This window comes from Poecilia formosa, unplaced genomic scaffold (genome assembly GCF_000485575.1).
Source record: "Poecilia formosa unplaced genomic scaffold, Poecilia_formosa-5.1.2 Scaffold97, whole genome shotgun sequence".
Lineage (NCBI taxonomy): Eukaryota > Metazoa > Chordata > Actinopteri > Cyprinodontiformes > Poeciliidae > Poecilia > Poecilia formosa.
The window spans coordinates 1,264,220-1,284,003 of record NW_006800036.1 but is presented as its reverse complement, the minus strand read 5'-3'; the positions used below and the strand labels follow the sequence as shown (position 1 = coordinate 1,284,003).

Sequence of the window (19,784 nt, the reverse complement as noted above, 5' to 3'; positions counted from 1 at the left end):
CAGTTAAAAAAGAAAACAAATTTTATGGAGTAAAATACAAATAGGTAAGTAGCTGCTTAGTAAGATCTTTATATTTAATATTTAATCATGCGAGTACAGCAAAGCTTTGGTCAAAAATCTTTAGCGTTCTACTTTGTCTGCAAAGGAAATCTGGAGCATTAAGACAGCTGGAGCACATTCCTCCCATCATCAAGCTGATAGTATTCACAGGTTTAAACAAAGGCACTTATGAGGACATAAACAAACCTGGAGGACATTTTCTTACAGCTGGAAAAGGGGTGACAAAATGGACAATAAATATGCATAAACGTTCTTGTCTTTCTTTTGCTTTTATAGATAAAATATAAAGATAATCGGAAACGTGGTCATGATATTTGTTTGGGGGTAACACACCAATGGACTTACCTAAGCTTTGATAATATGTCTGAATGTTTTTCAGCTCTAAATCTGCAAAACATTCCTGCAATTTTCCACAAAAAGTTTTATTTTATTTTTATTTTATTGTATTATTTATTTATTTATTTATTTAAAAAGCTGCATGTCTCTGCAGGAGTTGAAGTAGACACAGATTTATGTGATTTCTTATCTAGCAGACTGAATGTGATTCATGCATTTGTTTAAAAATGACATATTAATAATACACAGAGGATACAAAACACTGATAAGAACGTCGTGGTGGTTGCTGTAACATGTTCCCACTTGTGAAGTGTGACGCTCACTCCACGTTTCTGTACCTGGAGAAAAGGTTATACAGGACACGCAGAGTTGATTTAAGGTCGCAGTTCACAATGTCTGAGGAAAACGACAAGAGAATTCAAGATTAGGCAAATATGAGCATTTTTTTGTTATCTGAAAACCAAATAGGCAAATATTTCCTTTTGCATAAAGAAAAAAAGAAAAACTTAATGCAAAGCCTGGATGGTTATGACAAATATCATTAACAGAGAAATAAATGCAAATAAATGCCAGAAACCTATTCAATCATTCATATTCCATCCAGTCCATGTTTTTTGTAATGTGAAAAAATGAACAGAATTTTAAAATATTTCAAAACTTTTTCCATTTTTAATGTGGCATATGCATAGCTTGCACAAGACAACTGAAAAGCAAGGAACTGTTAGTAAAGAAAAATTAAATAACTAAATGGAAAAATCAGCAAAAACACGGTTTCAGAAGCATGCACAACCTTAAAGCAATACATTTGATTTCATTTTTAAATGTTTTAGCTTGGTAGGGGTCTGACCACATCTTGACCTGATTTCTGTTTCTGCCCACTTCCCTTTCCATGAGTTCAGATTGCAAGAACATCTCTTGTCCACAGAACTCTTCAAATAGCTGAACAGATTTCCATTCTAATTTAGTTCTGAACTTTGGCTCGGCTGTTTCAAAAATTTTATGTCTTTCTTTTCTAGATTTCCAGAAAAAAAAATTGCCAGAATGGATGCATGAAAAAGGGAATACATCACTTAAAGAAAGTCTTTTAACATCAAATGTTTTGACCCAATTTAGGCATAAAATATTACTTACAGTTAAGACAAGTACTGTTTCAGTCATTGTTTCCTTTTCAGGACATGGTACAGTTAAAAAAAAAAAAAAGCAAATGTGGAAAGCATAAAAGTGACAAACGGGCATCTCACCCTCAGGTCGGGGCTTTGGTCGCTCCAGGCCACCGTCCTGCATCAGCTCAAAGGAGAACGACACGTTGTGAACCTGTGGGGAGAAAGATAATGCCGTCACACTTTCTAGCAAGGGAACACACACACCTCAGGTGGGTTTATTCATGCACAGCTGTTGCTCTGCAAGTACTTTAGCCTTTAAGAGCAGCACGAAAAAAAGCCAGCAGCTTAAATTATTAATGTTCACATGTCCCCATCACCAGCATCAAAAAAGGTCCAAGGTCCAGACAGTGATTCCATCTATATAGATCGCTAGGGGAGTCAGTAGCCAGTTATGATGTCACTGGTGAAGAAGCCTATATAATAATCCCTCAACAATGAATACTTTCAACACCTTATTTTAGTGGATTTAGCTTAGGGGTCATAATTATTTACTTATTTAAAATGAAAGCATTCAAAATATCATCCTAAAAAAAAATACAAAATGTGTCAATCTGCATCAGTTACATTTGCTGAATTGCCAGTTTTTTGTTACCATTCTTTATTGAGGCCACTCAAAATTATTCACAGCTACTCTATGCTAAATGCTGAAGTTCAGCATTTAGCCGGTCTGACACATTTTCCCTCTGAATAAATGTTTGATGATAAGTTGTATAGCTCACTGATTAATGTTGAGCTCGCATGTGTTTAGGTGCAAACTTTGTGCAGCCCACCAAATCTATTTCACTTACTTCCCACTTAGTCATATTTTGTGTAGAAAAAGTTATGAAATCTAATGAATTAGATTTAACTGAACTCAAAAATATTAAGCACAGTTTAAAATGCAGTAGTTTGTAAGTAATTGCCTTCATTTTAATACTTATTTACAGGGAGAAATAGAAATTGATTCCTTTGCATTTAAAGCTGTACTTGCGGCTAAACAACTGGACCACTCACACTTATTATTTGCACTTATGTATAAATATATAGATTTCATTTATTGCTGTCAGTGGCTACATCTAATTTACATTTTAAAAGGGAAAATCTTTGTTTACATCGTATTTTTAGAGAAATACAAAGGTTTACTGTAAAAAAATATAAAACTTCTGCAGGAAAACTTATAATTTAGATTAAATGATCAATAGAAAACTTTGTTGTATTTAGCTTCGTTTAATAGTTATTAATCTGCGCATAACTAGAGGAAGGTAGGAAGGAAGCAAGGTCACAACAGAGGAAGGAAAGGAGTAAGAAACTGAGGGCACAAAGAAGAAAAGAAGGAAGTACCCAAGGAGGAAAAAGGTCATAACATAAAGCAGAAAACTGAGATAAGAAGACATGACAGAAGTGAATTAGGAAACAAAGATGGAGGGAGAGAACCAAGCCAATAAAGAAACAAGGAGGGAAAGACGTACAAACAGGAGAGAGGGAAGACAAAGGAGAACAGGAAAAAGAGGACCAGAGGAAAGAACATTTACAAAATAGATAAGGAAAACAAATGTGGAAAAACAAATATTTTCAACTTTATTTTTGTCTTTTTCCATTTGCTTCTGGACATGAAAAAAACGCTGAAATTAAATTAGCTCCTTTTCCAGATTGACTGGGAAACCCTGGGTGACGTGCAGACAAATTATGTCATAATTATGATGTCTGAAGCATGAGAATGATACTTTCTTTAGTCTGTCATTTTCTAAGGTTTGCTGACAGACCTACAGTGTCGGATGAGCAGAGATCCAGTTGTGTTCAGGAAACCAAGAAAAGGACTTCTACAGCAATCTCTAGAGAGTGAAAAAAAAAACTGTAGGGGAAGAGGAAGACCAATCAGGGAGAAGAGGCTAACAGTTGAAAGATGTTTTCTATTCTCTGCCCATCGTTTGTGTGTGTGTGCTCTTAGTATGTGTGTGTGTATACCCTTCCTGCTGTGAAGTACTAAAAGCTTTGCCCAACAAAGGCTTATTGTGTGAAAAGCGTGACCTAAGCCCATCTAATACAAAAAAGCAGAAAGGAAGAGCCTGAAGAAGAGATCCACTGAGCAGGAGCAGGAGTGATTTCTTGATGCCTTGTGCTACTTTTCAGCCCACCCCTGGTGTATCGTTGATAGGCCTCGAACACACACACACACACACACACACACACACACGGAAACAGAGCCGAGCCCCTGAGCCACTCCACTGTTTCCCTGTGCAATAGGAGATTACAGATGCTGTGGGGCCGTTGCCTGTTCTTCTGGGCCAGGAAAGGCTGTGTGCATTGTAGCACCGATGCCCATTCTGCTCCGCAGCTTGGCAGGGGCTGCTGGCTAAAACCCAAACAAAAGGCTACTGTGGTGTCCGCAGATTGCCTGTTCAGAATACCATACTACTACGAAGGCCAGCGGCTGAGCCGAATGGGCTCCGGGGAGAACGAGCGACATTTATCAAGCTACTGAGAGGAGAGTCTTGGCTCCGAGCACAGAAGGCTCCTCCGAAATGGAGTATTGATTTAAGAGTGTTGCTTAAACTGTGGGTCAGGATGAAGATGAGCTCAGAAAGGAAAAAAAAAAAAACAAACAAACAAACTAGGAGTAACAATGCAGCAGAGTGGACAACAACACTTCACGAAATACAGATGGAGGAAGAAAGTGGTGTTAGTGTTGTTTTTTGGGGGATTTCAGGTTTGTGTCTGGCAGGAGAGATTGGTTCAGAATAGACAGGTTAGCACTCTGCAGTGTAGTGAAAACTGACACTGCATCAGAGTTTAAAGAAATAGGATTTAACCATGTATGTAACTCTACATGTCAAACATGTTTTCAGTCATTTAAATCAGATTATGATGGTAAACCAAAAAAAAAAAAAGGAATGCAACAGATATACAGTTCAGCCAAATAAAAAAAATTTTTTATTCCCTTGGCAGATTTCAGTCTAAAGTACTGTGTTTTTTGACAGTCGACAGCAAAGTGGGTTGTGAAAGAGGGGAAGACATACGGCAAAGTTCAAAGTTCAACAGGCCAGGACTCTAACCTGTCACGGCCACATAGAGTACCGAGGCATTTTTACATCCTAACTTCTTAACCTGTTTTCTGGTTATTATCCTCTTATAACTTCTGTGTTTCCTCTAACTTCATTAAATGATACAACAAACAGCTAAGGTGAGATTCATTTTCCACACTTCCCTACCGAAGACGTGGTCTCCGTTTCAAACGGTTCTCATTCCAAGTTGGATGACTCTTTAATTAATAAGATACTTTCAAAAAAGAAATCCATTAGATGCCTTCTACTTGCTCATTGGAGGTAATGAAGTAGAAAGACAATCAAGACTTTGCACCTTTTGGTCAAAATTCTCAGGTGTGAGGAAGAAGTTGTAGAGTGGTACGAAGTATCCTTCCAACAGACCCATCAGCAACACCAGATAAACCCCATCTGCAAACTAAACAAAAACAGATGCACAAAAAATACATGAAGACAAATTTGATGCAACTGGAAAAATTATATTGTTTAAAGAAGCTGGTCAACAGTTTTGCCATCACAGTAATCAATTGGACAGGTTGAGTTTCATTGGAACAAAGGTTGTAAGAAACTAAAAAAAGCTTTTCATTTCCTGTCTGGCATGAGAAAAAGAAAATCCTAATTTCTGTAGTAAAAACTTCCACATAGGTGCCTGTTGATGAGATAAAGAACCCTTTAAATAAAGATGGATGCAAAGCAGCTGGACTGAGCCCAGGTCAACAAGGACAAGGCAACTCCTGAATCTTAAATGACATTTTAGCTGTGAGGTTAAAACAGGTAGAATGTGAGACTCACCTGTGTGTCCAGTTCAGACACTTCTAGATTGAGCTTGTTTAGGTGTTTGTTCACAAAAGTGATCAAAGTCTGGAACACAACAAAGAAACGATCATGAATAGAAAACCATCCTATTAAATTGGTTTTTGAAACTATAGAAAATGCATCATCTGGAGACAACAATCCCATGGCCAGTTTCTCTGACTGGTCGGCCTGCAGCTCATATTTCAGTGATAGATTACATGTAAACAACCGCAGACTGTTAAGTAGCTTAAATCTTATAAACAGTAAGAATGAAAAAATTTCTGTCAATGCCATCCTCGGTTCCCAAACGAAGAAAATGAAAGTAAAATGATCGATGATGCAACAAAAAGTTAATCATGTCTCCTGTCAAACACTTTTGAGAGTTTTGATGGAAGTTAATCTTTAAAAGGTATTATATAGCCTACTCATTTCTAATGTCAATGTTAATACTTCCCTAAAATGACATCCTTAAAGTTATCAGCCATTTTTAAACAAATTTTAAAATGTAAAAAAAAAAAAAAAATAGACATTAACTTTTTTACAGTGACCAGGATGGATAGATGCTCCACCCTTAAGACAACAGAAAAGTCTAGTAATACCTACGTTTTCAATATTCTAATTTACTATCCCACCTTTATTGAGATACTGAAAATATTAAAAGTTTCATAACGCTCAGGATTGTATGTGAGCACTGGGTTTCTTTGTTTCATTATAAAATGTCACACTTCTGCATGACTGTGTCAGAGATGACAGATAAATCTGCGATGCTGCTGTGAAGCCTCGCTACCTTTTTGACAACATTCAGCTTATCTGGAGCGTGGTCGAACAGGGTGTCAAAAGCATCGCGCTCTGAGGAGGATAAAGAAAATGTATTAATAAATACAAAATAACAAAAGGATGCAAGAAAGGGAAATTTTTAAAATATGTATATTTATATTAAATTCCTACCATGTCTGCCAGAAAAAGCCCTGGGGAAAAGAAAAAAAAAAGAATCAAAAATCAGAAGCTGTTTTTTTTTTCATATTGAGAATTTCACACTTGAATGTTCATAATAAACAGGAATGTTTAAGATGCTTCAGGTTCAGTCACCGAGGAATGCAACGACTGGAGGGATTATGTTAAACAAATGACAATACAGTAATAATAAAGCCACCTCTAAATAATATGATTAACAATGGACACAGATTGTTACCCTAGGTGTTTAAATAACTGGGGATTGTTACAACAGCCACATGTTACAGTACAATGCAATCACCTCAAATACTGCAGGGTATTAAAACAATAAATGAAGACATGTCTGTGCAGAACATCCTGCTTTTCTGTGGGAATGAAGGGCCTCTTGTCTCGTTATTATACCGTCCGCACTTTGGAGGAGGCTTTTGTTGGAAAGGCTCAGGTGGTTCTGGAGGGTAGGGATCACTGCAGCATGAGTGTCCCCGAAGGCAAAGATATCGCAGCGGGCAGGCCAGCGAGAAATGGCAGCCGCACAGACAAACAAACACACAGAAATCACACGCACACATGCTCACGGTGTAATCTCTGATGGCAAACGCGGGCAGGTCCGGGCAACGGTCCTGGTGGTGTGGTAATAACCCATTTCCACTGTGACCACCATTGTGTGTGTGTGTGTGTGTGTGTGTGTGTGTGTGTGTGTGCGTGTGTATGTTATTAGCAGTCTATCCATCCACCACAACCAAATGTGAGTGTGTGCGAGTGTTGGCCTGCTGTTATCTCCCTCGTCGGTGCTGTCAGGCTGCAGGACTCCCTCACAGGGGAGACAAAAAGTCCGAGAGAGGCTCTGCTTGGTTAAAATTGTCTAATTCTTCAGCTGAGGGTGCCATCACAGTGCTTGTTTAGATACAATGGTCGTCATTTCACCTGTGCACAACATTTGTTCCACTGGCTCAGGGAAAGAGGGGGGGTACAAGCTTCAAATTCTCAGGAAATTAAATCTATATTTGAACGAGAGAAGATCATTTTTTAGGTAGCCTATTTTAGGTTATTAAGTCCTAAATATAGGTGTTATTTATTTTAAAGCAAGCTAAAACTTCTATGAAACTGATCTGCGTAGTTCCCATGTTCCAGTGTTTTCTTTTCATCAGTGTGCACAAATGGAAAAAAACATTTACATGATATGTCATAAATGCAACATATACTATAGCGATATATTTCTATGGTACTATTAAGGTTGTGTTTTTTTCTATTTTGTGTATTAAATTGTTTTTAATCTCTAGCTGCACCCAACAGAGATTCTTCTGCTGATTTCCCAGGCACACATTAAACAACAAAACCATTAAATTCTGTTTTTAATATTAACAAACAACAAATTCTTAACAGGTACCTTTTTTTCAGACCTGGACGTTTCAGTGTCGGGGCAAAACTTAGGCGACACCGTGCCCAAAAAAAATCAGACATTTTGTGTCCGTTAAACCGTTTTATCTCTGGTTGGTTGTTTTGTGTCGACACAACAGTGGTCGGCAGTTCAGAGTTACGTGACCTAACGCCACCCACACATTTGTCTGAAAAGGTACAAAGGCTGAGCTATTTGCGCTTCAAGAGTACAATGTGTTTTGCAAAAAGTTTTTATCGGGAGGTTTCTTTGTAGCACCAACTCTAATATCTTTCAGCGGTGCAGAAGTGTGCGGTGAGGTGTAAGAATGGCCAACACAAAGACATGTACTCACTCTGTGTTACCAGTGATTTCTTCTTGGATCTGCCGGGACTGAAGGATGCCCTCTCTCTTCTGAAAGACACAAAGGGACTCATTGTATACATGTTATGTAAGCTGTGCTGCCAAATATGAGAGGAAAAAGTAAAAAGAAGAAGAAAAAAACAAGGTGTTGAAAATTAAGACTAAGTTAAAAAAAAAAAAAATCTAAGAGTATTAACATAAAAAGGCACCAGCTTCAGTAAACATGGTAAAATAGTGCACAATTTAGCAAACACACAAAAAAAAGACACCAACCTGAACCACCACTACTTGAATAGAAACATGGTCTGGCAATCTGATTGGCGCTCTGAAGTGTTGTGACAGCGCCACCAGCAGGTGTAGGATGGCGACTATGCTCTTAGCATGGACCGCTGATATGGGAAGAANGACAGACCTACAGTGTCGGATGAGCAGAGATCCAGTTGTGTTCAGGAAACCAAGAAAAGGACTTCTACAGCAATCTCTAGAGAGTGAAAAAAAAAACTGTAGGGGAAGAGGAAGACCAATCAGGGAGAAGAGGCTAACAGTTGAAAGATGTTTTCTATTCTCTGCCCATCGTTTGTGTGTGTGTGCTCTTAGTATGTGTGTGTGTATACCCTTCCTGCTGTGAAGTACTAAAAGCTTTGCCCAACAAAGGCTTATTGTGTGAAAAGCGTGACCTAAGCCCATCTAATACAAAAAAGCAGAAAGGAAGAGCCTGAAGAAGAGATCCACTGAGCAGGAGCAGGAGTGATTTCTTGATGCCTTGTGCTACTTTTCAGCCCACCCCTGGTGTATCGTTGATAGGCCTCGAACACACACACACACACACACACACACACACACGGAAACAGAGCCGAGCCCCTGAGCCACTCCACTGTTTCCCTGTGCAATAGGAGATTACAGATGCTGTGGGGCCGTTGCCTGTTCTTCTGGGCCAGGAAAGGCTGTGTGCATTGTAGCACCGATGCCCATTCTGCTCCGCAGCTTGGCAGAGGCTGCTGGCTAAAACCCAAACAAAAGGCTACTGTGGTGTCCGCAGATTGCCTGTTCAGAATACCATACTACTACGAAGGCCAGCGGCTGAGCCGAATGGGCTCCGGGGAGAACGAGCGACATTTATCAAGCTACTGAGAGGAGAGTCTTGGCTCCGAGCACAGAAGGCTCCTCCGAAATGGAGTATTGATTTAAGAGTGTTGCTTAAACTGTGGGTCAGGATGAAGATGAGCTCAGAAAGAAAAAAAAAACAAACAAACTAGGAGTAACAATGCAGCAGAGTGGACAACAACACTTCACGAAATACAGATGGAGGAAGAAAGTGGTGTTAGTGTTGTTTTTTGGGGGATTTCAGGTTTGTGTCTGGCAGGAGAGATTGGTTGAGAATAGACAGGTTAGCACTCTGCAGTGTAGTGAAAACTGACACTGCATCAGAGTTTAAAGAAATAGGATTTAACCATGTATGTAACTCTACATGTCAAACATGTTTTCAGTCATTTAAATCAGATTATGATGGTAAACCAAAAAAAAAAAAAGGAATGCAACAGATATACAGTTCAGCCAAATAAAAAAAATTTTTTATTCCCTTGGCAGATTTCAGTCTAAAGTACTGTGTTTTTTGACAGTCGACAGCAAAGTGGGTTGTGAAAGAGGGGAAGACATACGGCAAAGTTCAAAGTTCAACAGGCCAGGACTCTAACCTGTCACGGCCACATAGAGTACCGAGGCATTTTTACATCCTAACTTCTTAACCTGTTTTCTGGTTATTATCCTCTTATAACTTCTGTGTTTCCTCTAACTTCATTAAATGATACAACAAACAGCTAAGGTGAGATTCATTTTCCACACTTCCCTACCGAAGACGTGGTCTCCGTTTCAAACGGTTCTCATTCCAAGTTGGATGACTCTTTAATTAATAAGATACTTAAAAAAAAAAAAGAAATCCATTAGATGCCTTCTACTTGCTCATTGGAGGTAATGAAGTAGAAAGACAATCAAGACTTTGCACCTTTTGGTCAAAATTCTCAGGTGTGAGGAAGAAGTTGTAGAGTGGTACGAAGTATCCTTCCAACAGACCCATCAGCAACACCAGATAAACCCCATCTGCAAACTAAACAAAAACAGATGCACAAAAAATACATGAAGACAAATTTGATGCAACTGGAAAAATTATATTGTTTAAAGAAGCTGGTCAACAGTTTTGCCATCACAGTAATCAATTGGACAGGTTGAGTTTCATTGGAACAAAGGTTGTAAGAAACTAAAAAAAGCTTTTCATTTCCTGTCTGGCATGAGAAAAAGAAAATCCTAATTTCTGTAGTAAAAACTTCCACATAGGTGCCTGTTGATGAGATAAAGAACCCTTTAAATAAAGATGGATGCAAAGCAGCTGGACTGAGCCCAGGTCAACAAGGACAAGGCAACTCCTGAATCTTAAATGACATTTTAGCTGTGAGGTTAAAACAGGTAGAATGTGAGACTCACCTGTGTGTCCAGTTCAGACACTTCTAGATTGAGCTTGTTTAGGTGTTTGTTCACAAAAGTGATCAAAGTCTGGAACACAACAAAGAAACGATCATGAATAGAAAACCATCCTATTAAATTGGTTTTTGAAACTATAGAAAATGCATCATCTGGAGACAACAATCCCATGGCCAGTTTCTCTGACTGGTCGGCCTGCAGCTCATATTTCAGTGATAGATTACATGTAAACAACCGCAGACTGTTAAGTAGCTTAAATCTTATAAACAGTAAGAATGAAAAAATTTCTGTCAATGCCATCCTCGGTTCCCAAACGAAGAAAATGAAAGTAAAATGATCGATGATGCAACAAAAAGTTAATCATGTCTCCTGTCAAACACTTTTGAGAGTTTTGATGGAAGTTAATCTTTAAAAGGTATTATATAGCCTACTCATTTCTAATGTCAATGTTAATACTTCCCTAAAATGACATCCTTAAAGTTATCAGCCATTTTTAAACAAATTTTAAAATGTAAAAAAAAAAAAAAAATAGACATTAACTTTTTTACAGTGACCAGGATGGATAGATGCTCCACCCTTAAGACAACAGAAAAGTCTAGTAATACCTACGTTTTCAATATTCTAATTTACTATCCCACCTTTATTGAGATACTGAAAATATTAAAAGTTTCATAACGCTCAGGATTGTATGTGAGCACTGGGTTTCTTTGTTTCATTATAAAATGTCACACTTCTGCATGACTGTGTCAGAGATGACAGATAAATCTGCGATGCTGCTGTGAAGCCTCGCTACCTTTTTGACAACATTCAGCTTATCTGGAGCGTGGTCGAACAGGGTGTCAAAAGCATCGCGCTCTGAGGAGGATAAAGAAAATGTATTAATAAATACAAAATAACAAAAGGATGCAAGAAAGGGAAATTTTTAAAATATGTATATTTATATTAAATTCCTACCATGTCTGCCAGAAAAAGCCCTGGGGAAAAGAAAAAAAAAAGAATCAAAAATCAGAAGCTGTTTTTTTTTTCATATTGAGAATTTCACACTTGAATGTTCATAATAAACAGGAATGTTTAAGATGCTTCAGGTTCAGTCACCGAGGAATGCAACGACTGGAGGGATTATGTTAAACAAATGACAATACAGTAATAATAAAGCCACCTCTAAATAATATGATTAACAATGGACACAGATTGTTACCCTAGGTGTTTAAATAACTGGGGATTGTTACAACAGCCACATGTTACAGTACAATGCAATCACCTCAAATACTGCAGGGTATTAAAACAATAAATGAAGACATGTCTGTGCAGAACATCCTGCTTTTCTGTGGGAATGAAGGGCCTCTTGTCTCGTTATTATACCGTCCGCACTTTGGAGGAGGCTTTTGTTGGAAAGGCTCAGGTGGTTCTGGAGGGTAGGGATCACTGCAGCATGAGTGTCCCCGAAGGCAAAGATATCGCAGCGGGCAGGCCAGCGAGAAATGGCAGCCGCACAGACAAACAAACACACAGAAATCACACGCACACATGTTCACGGTGTAATCTCTGATGGCAAACGCGGGCAGGTCCGGGCAACGGTCCTGGTGGTGTGGTAATAACCCATTTCCACTGTGACCACCATTGTGTGTGTGTGTGTGTGTGTGTGTGTGTGTGTGTGTGTGCGTGTGTATGTTATTAGCAGTCTATCCATCCACCACAACCAAATGTGAGTGTGTGCGAGTGTTGGCCTGCTGTTATCTCCCTCGTCGGTGCTGTCAGGCTGCAGGACTCCCTCACAGGGGAGACAAAAAGTCCGAGAGAGGCTCTGCTTGGTTAAAATTGTCTAATTCTTCAGCTGAGGGTGCCATCACAGTGCTTGTTTAGATACAATGGTCGTCATTTCACCTGTGCACAACATTTGTTCCACTGGCTCAGGGAAAGAGGGGGGGTGCAAGCTTCAAATTCTCAGGAAATTAAATCTATATTTGAACGAGAGAAGATCCTAAATATAGGTGTTATTTATTTTAAAGCAAGCTAAAACTTCTATGAAACTGATCTGCGTAGTTCCCATGTTCCAGTGTTTTCTTTTCATCAGTGTGCACAAATGGAAAAAAACATTTACATGATATGTCATAAATGCAACATATACTATAGCGATATATTTCTATGGTACTATTAAGGTTGTGTTTTTTTCTATTTTGTGTATTAAATTGTTTTTAATCTCTAGCTGCACCCAACAGAGATTCTTCTGCTGATTTCCCAGGCACACATTAAACAACAAAACCATTAAATTCTGTTTTTAATATTAACAAACAACAAATTCTTAACAGGTACCTTTTTTTCAGACCTGGACGTTTCAGTGTCGGGGCAAAACTTAGGCGACACCGTGCCCAAAAAAATCAGACATTTTGTGTCCGTTAAACCGTTTTATCTCTGGTTGGTTGTTTTGTGTCGACACAACAGTGGTCGGCAGTTCAGAGTTACGTGACCTAATGCCACGCACACATTTGTCTGAAAAGGTACAAAGGCTGAGCTATTTGCGCTTCAAGAGTACAATGTGTTTTGCAAAAAGTTTTTATCGGGAGGTTTCTTTGTAGCACCAACTCTAATATCTTTCAGCGGTGCAGAAGTGTGCGGTGAGGTGTAAGAATGGCCAACACAAAGACATGTACTCACTCTGTGTTACCAGTGATTTCTTCTTGGATCTGCCGGGACTGAAGGATGCCCTCTCTCTTCTGAAAGACACAAAGGGACTCATTGTATACATGTTATGTAAGCTGTGCTGCCAAATATGAGAGGAAAAAGTAAAAAGAAGAAGAAAAAAACAAGGTGTTGAAAATTAAGACTAAGTTAAAAAAAAAAAAAATCTAAGAGTATTAACATAAAAAGGCACCAGCTTCAGTAAACATGGTAAAATAGTGCACAATTTAGCAAACACACAAAAAAAAGACACCAACCTGAACCACCACTACTTGAATAGAAACATGGTCTGGCAATCTGATTGGCGCTCTGAAGTGTTGTGACAGCGCCACCAGCAGGTGTAGGATGGCGACTATGCTCTTAGCATGGACCGCTGATATGGGAAGAAGAACCACAGGATTTAAACTTTACCTTTAATAACATAAAGTTACCTAATTTTTAAAGTGCAATCAGTAATACTTTTATAACAAATTTGTATCAGTAATGATTTCTTGGTTAATGTCAAGTTGTCATAACAAAGACATTTTGAATAATGTCAACTTTGTATTAAAAGTGTCATAATTTACCGAATGACGCTTTATGACAACAGTCATAAATATTCATGAAGGCTTATTCATGTTCATGACAGGAGTTATGTCATGTTCATGACAGTATCATGTCAGTCTTATTCACGCCCCTTTAAATAAAGTGTTACCTTTTTTTCCACATCGGGTCAGGTGAGTTTCCACTTATTAAATGAAATCAACCTTTGAAAAATGCACTTGGTTGACCTTTCCTCTGGTTATCTGTGTCTGCTATTTATTTTTTGGCAGATCTGACGCATAAACCCTCCCCCCCCTCCACAAAAACAGTAGAAATCCATACGGGATCAAACTCTTTTTCATGGCGTTCTGTGTATAAAATTTAAAAACTGAGTGCACGATTTGCTCCATCACAAACAAACTGTTTAGTTTCATCTCGTGAGGCACAAACAAGCAAGCAAATAGGGTTTATAATCCAGAAAACAATCAAAGAATCAATTAAGAGTCTGAAGCTTCCGATCGAAGTCAGTGGCATTACTGCGTCACAAAGTGAGCGTTAAAAGGGCGTTCTTTACATCGTCCTCGCATGTAAGGGGTCTGAGCAGGCTAATTCAGGAATGAGGGTGTTTCTACAACATCAAATGAGAGATCAGAGGAAAACAAACAAAACAACATTGATTAGGAGAAAGCTCTTCAAATAAAAGGACAGCGAAATCAATTACATTCCATGTTATTGACTGTGCTCCTTTGCATTTCTGAGGACGTCTCACAACAATAGCTTTAAGGACACAGCCTCCAGCAGAAACACAAGTAAGAATGTCAAAGTATTTTTTTTTGTTATGAAAGAAATGCATTTAATACTGTCCTTCTGTGGTGCACTGCTCTCACTTTATCGATTTTTTTCCCTTTTCTTTGTGTTTGCAAGTTTCTTCCTGAAACAGAAAATTGGTTCATCAGTTTTCTTTTTCCCTTTACATTTTCTTTTTGATGGAGTTAAAAGGCTGTTCTGACCATTGTGGAGTTCATGTGGTGGTATAGGAGCTTAAATCTAAGTCTTTGTACAGATTTTCCATTTGAAAATGAAATAATTTCCATACATTTTCTAGATTTTACCCAAAGATCTTTCAGATATTTGAATTTAAAGCCTTGCATAGTTGGGTTTTATGTTTTGTTTTTTGTTTTTTTTTACTAATTATAAAACAACACTGAAGCTTGCCTACAATTCAGCAGTGTGTTAAAATGTTATTTTCCTGTTTTTCTGTTTCCCGGAAATGCTCAGATCTTTATTATACTCTAATAGATTTGGACAAGGTTATCTTTTTAAAGGTAAATTCATTACAACACCTTCCAAAAATCAAAACCAAAGCTCGATGTAGAACCTTGGGGACGGCTTAAAATACAGAAATAAAAGGATTTACAGGGCAAATAAAAACTGAAAACTCTTTTTGTGGATTTTTAGATAAGTGTGCATTATTTTGAAAAAAAAACAAAAAAACAAACAAACAAAAAAAACTAATTCTAGTGGTGATGTTGCAAGCCAAATATAAATCAAATCCAAATAAGATCAAAATAATTCTGATCTTTATATTTTTTGTGGCGTAATACTTCACACCAGGCAGTCCAAATAAAAACACACTGCTCAGAAATACGTAGAAATTGAGAGAAGACACTGAACAGGCTGAGTGTCAGTTCATGAAAGCACAAATAAAATGTCATATTTCTTTCTTACAGTCGACATTCCAGCGGATGTTTCTGGTGGACAGCTTGAGCGATTCGTTGATGCGCTCCAAAACGGTCTGCAGCTTCTGCTTCTGGGCGATCTCAGACTGAGTCACCTCTGCGACGTTCAGTTTCTCACCTTCCAACTTTTCTGTAACACAAATGAATGAGATAACACTCTGCAGGTGAGCTTTAAAATGGGCTTAAATGAGTATTCGGTTAGTTTGATTTAGTCTTTTTAATGTCAATGATGTCGGGAGCACTTGAGAAACAAATTGACTCAATATCTTCATTTTTGGTTGTAGAAAGAAATCCACTCTAACACAATACTCCACAGCTTGCAAGAATTTTCTTTTAGTCCTGAAGGAGTCAGATGGCTGCAATCACTGCAATTTAATTTTACAAACAGCCACACTTCCTTCAACCAATTTTGGAGCTTGTCGATGGCAAAACTGAGGAATCTTGCGATTATTTTACAAAGTCCTTCACCAAACTCAACCTCCATTGCCTGCATTTCTTATGCTTTGGGATTGTTGTAGGGTTATTGTTCATCACCAAACAACTCCACAGATTTTTATTAATTTGATTCATCAGAATCTTTAGAGACAGAGAACAAATACAAAAACAAACTTTAATATAACATGAAAAAATGTGTGATTTGGTATACTAAAGTAGTCCAGCCAGATTCTGTGAGGGTTCAAGCTCTCACCAAATAACTTCTGCAGAACCTGCCCATCATACAGATCTTCAGTCAGGTCCTTCACAATGATCCTCTCGCCCACCAGGACGTCGTTTATCCAGTCGATCAACACCTACATCACAGAGAAACGGGGAAATGTTTGAGCAAATGTCTAAGTGAAAGGTAAATATTTGAAATATATAATTTATGCAAGAAATTTTGAAATAATGGGGTTAGTAGTTAGAAAAGCAAGCACAAAGAGAAGTGAAGCTTCCACAAAAGAAAACAGGTTTAGTGATGGTTTAGTTTTTTATGGTTTAGTTTTAATTTCTAAACCATAAAGAAAACACATTTGAGCATATCTGAAAATGACAGAATAGCGTGACATCTGTCTGCATTTGTTTTATTTCCCTGTGCATTAATGCCCAGACACCTGTGCTTGTTTCTTTATCTGTAAAATACATGTAATGCTGTTAAAAAATAAATAAAAATTTCCACAATTGTATCAGAAGAAAAAAAAAAAGGTAAAGATGAAATGATCAAAGATAACAAAAAGCGATTGAATATTAATTAAAAATTGAAACATGTTTGGAGTTCCTCTGGGGGAAAAAAAAAAAACTAAAACAAGTACTTTCACAAACAGCTTAATACAGAGCTTAAAAACTCAGACCTTTATGAGCTCCTGCAGTTTGCGATCGTTCTTGGAGTTGGGGTCCACCATGGTGCGCACTTCGTTCTCCTCTGATAAATAAATAAATGTCACAAGCGAAAAAAAAGCTCATGAGTTGTTTATTTTCTATCAAGAGTTTCTCACTTTCTTATCAAGCCATTTTATTTGTCAAATCACAGAGCTCCAAGCATTTTATATTTGGAGATGCACCAATCAAACTTTCGAGGTCGATTTCTGATCTTTTGGTTCTTTGACTGTCCAATAACAAATTTTAATCGATTTCTATTTTCCTTTAAGTTCTAAAACAAGTCAAACAATGAGAGTATTTGTTCAAGTATTTCTGCTGATAGCCTTGGTCACTAACATTAGAGGCATCATGCACAGCTAAAACTTTAAAAGAATGACAAAATACTTACAGAGTTCACATTGGAGACTTAAGCAGCTCATATCAGAATTTAGAACAAGTGTGGACAGCTAATTAACTATAAACAATGCTTCTTTGTGTATTCCCTAGAGAATAACTCTGAGATAACCGCAAGATTGTCAACATTTCTAAATCTAGCACCATCCGTGAGAGAAAGAGGTTAAAATATTAAAAAGACAATAAAAACCAAACTTCTCTGACTTATTGAAAGCGCTTTCACTTTCCTGCGGCATGAAGGAACAGCAGAAATGTCTCCACAGGCTGTAGAAAATACAGCCGCTTTTCAAACTGCTGCGTACGTCTCTTTCTGTTTCTGCAAATGGCTAACTTTGAGTGTTTTCCACTCAGTACCGTCTACCCTTGAAGCTCTAGGGATACTTTTACGCACTGCTGAGAATATCTTGAGCACCACGGGAATGTTGTGTAGTCTGTTGCAAAAATGAGCATTTTCAGGACAAGCTGAAACAAATAAAATACCCTCCCAACAGTGCATGGATGTGCTTAACTGGAGTCATACCATTTGTGAACTCCGAGACAGCAGGCATACAAAAATTATCAAAATTTGGACATTTTGAAAGCCGGTCAACCGGAACCCTATTCAACTTATTTTAACCTATTAAAAAAACAGCACAGTAACATAAGTAATAAATAATCTACATGCTTAATCTGAATCTGGATCTTTTATGTGAACCCAAATTATCATCTGTCTACAGGTGTGGATGTGTGTGTGGGTGTGACAGTGGGTTACCCAGCATGGTGTCCTCAGGGTCCAGCTCATAGTGTGAAGGACTGAGAGGAAGGTTGATGGCGTTTATCCCCTCCTCCTGAAGTTCGGATACTGTGGAAAAAGAGGATATAAAACAAATCAGATTAATGAACCTTGAGCATAAAGTGGTTAATAAACATGCTATTAAGAGGCTCAACTCACTTTTGTAAAGCTTTCCCTGTATGTGGTTAAATAATTTGGTAAGGTTTGTTTCCTGCTTGTTCATAGCACTTCACAAGACATTACGTATTTAATTAGACAGTTTAAGAAGAGAAATTAATGAGCGATTTTCAAAGCTGAATCATGTAAAATCAGATGGTTAATGTCTCTTTTGATACTCTTTATTTTGAAAACAAAATGTATTTCAAAGTGTTTGTGCCTTATTTGAAGGTTTCGTATTGTCCCTGTCATGAAGTGGGGTTTTGGTGGTGAGGAGAGACGCTGAGACCCAGGTAGATGGTGAAAACAATGATTTAATGAATATATCTCAGCTCAGACAGTCCAAAGAAGCAGGCAGCACAGTGGAAGGTAGCTAAGCTAACACTGGTAGCAACGACTGAAAACGAGAGCTGACGCCAACACAGGACTTCAGCCAGTTCTACTGTGAAGACTAACGAACAGACACTCAGGACTACACAGTTCTACTGAGATGACTGAACATAAACTGAACGACGGCAATTGACAAACTTAGACAAGGACCCGACGAAGAACACAGACACAGGTGGGTTTAAATACACATGGAGGGTAATCAGGTAAGTAGACACACCTGGGGGACAATCAACGGGGAGGACAGGACAGAGACTCAGAGGAAACAGGACAGAAACACAGAAAATGTCAAAAACAAACACTCAAAAACACGGATCATAACAGTCCCAGTGCAACTGCAGTCGCAACGTGGTAAACAAAGCAGGCCCTCCAAATAACAGTGAGGGGACGAACAGAAAATGAAATGTTAAAGTTGATAAACAATGACGACCGATGCATTTATGGGTCATAATCTGATTACATAATGGAATAGCAAAGCGGTTCTGAAAGAATCAATCACATTTCCTAGAGTCATCTCTTCCCCTCTCTCCACTCTCCTTGGCATTAATTCAAGATTGAGCAAATCCCACCGGTTTTCTGAACATTAATGGTATATGTAGGGTTTGATGTTATTCCCAGATCCCAGTGCTGACTTCACAAAACATAGACTAAGAAGCCTCAAGCATTTATTCTCAACTCCGTGTCGCCTGCTTTAGTTTCCACTGGGTTTTTGGTACTTACAGTAACAATCAATGCTCAAATCTCCTTTAAGTACCACCAGATATACTTTTTGTCACAGTTTGAGACTAATGAGGATAGGGAGTAAAATATGTTTCCAATCCTTGTTTTGAAAATTACATGTACATCTATGCTTTTCTATACTTTATAGGAATCATAAAATAATCCAGGAGAACTCTTCAAACACATCTTCATCAAAGAAAACCACTCCTTTAGGCAAAAAAAAAAAAAATAGTTTTTTTTATTATTATCTCTCAAGTGCTTCAGCAACAGTTTGGACAACTCCCTAAACGTTTCCTCGATTCCATAAACAGCCTTCAGCAGCAGCAGCGCTCCACCAATAGCCACTTGACATCAGACAAACACAGAGAGCCTGCTTCCTGCTTCTCAGCGGGCTCTACAGAAGCCCAGCACGCCTTTCTTCTCAGTGTGTCGGATACCTTAGGAGGTTTGATTGGGGGAGATCTATTTCTGCTGTGTGTGTGTGTGTGTGTGTGTGTGTGTGTGTGTGTGTGTGTGTGT

At 38.2% G+C, this 19,784-nt stretch overlaps 1 protein-coding gene and 1 long non-coding RNA gene across 3 annotated transcripts in view; both read right to left on the bottom strand.

The window, feature by feature from the left end:
• Nucleotides 1–163: 163 nt before the first annotated feature.
• Nucleotides 164–19,784, bottom strand: part of parvaa (parvin, alpha a) — a 25,190-nt gene continuing 5,569 nt past the window's right edge. The window contains exons 2-13 of one of the 2 annotated variants that reach the window (XM_007558574.2): nucleotides 17,982–18,071; nucleotides 16,810–16,880; nucleotides 16,170–16,272; nucleotides 15,471–15,611; nucleotides 13,478–13,593; nucleotides 13,197–13,255; nucleotides 11,496–11,515; nucleotides 11,335–11,396; nucleotides 10,545–10,613; nucleotides 10,069–10,170; nucleotides 1,638–1,710; nucleotides 164–792 (exon numbers count right to left, since the gene is read on the bottom strand). In XM_007558574.2, the coding sequence (XP_007558636.1) occupies nucleotides 716–792; nucleotides 1,638–1,710; nucleotides 10,069–10,170; nucleotides 10,545–10,613; nucleotides 11,335–11,396; nucleotides 11,496–11,515; nucleotides 13,197–13,255; nucleotides 13,478–13,593; nucleotides 15,471–15,611; nucleotides 16,170–16,272; nucleotides 16,810–16,880; nucleotides 17,982–18,071 (983 nt within the window). In that variant the 3' untranslated portion in view covers nucleotides 164–715. Of the gene's footprint in view, nucleotides 793–1,637; nucleotides 1,711–9,492; nucleotides 10,171–10,544; nucleotides 10,614–11,334; nucleotides 11,397–11,495; nucleotides 11,516–13,196; nucleotides 13,256–13,477; nucleotides 13,594–15,470; nucleotides 15,612–16,169; nucleotides 16,273–16,809; nucleotides 16,881–17,981; nucleotides 18,072–19,784 lie in introns of those variants that run through there. The other variant, XM_007558573.2, reaches the window with a different exon arrangement.
• On the bottom strand, nucleotides 2,141–9,071 carry LOC107836944 (uncharacterized). The gene is made up of 2 exons (XR_001662915.1): nucleotides 8,479–9,071; nucleotides 2,141–3,301 (listed from the first exon to the last, which is right to left on the bottom strand). It is a non-coding gene; the product is annotated as an uncharacterized LOC107836944 (long non-coding RNA).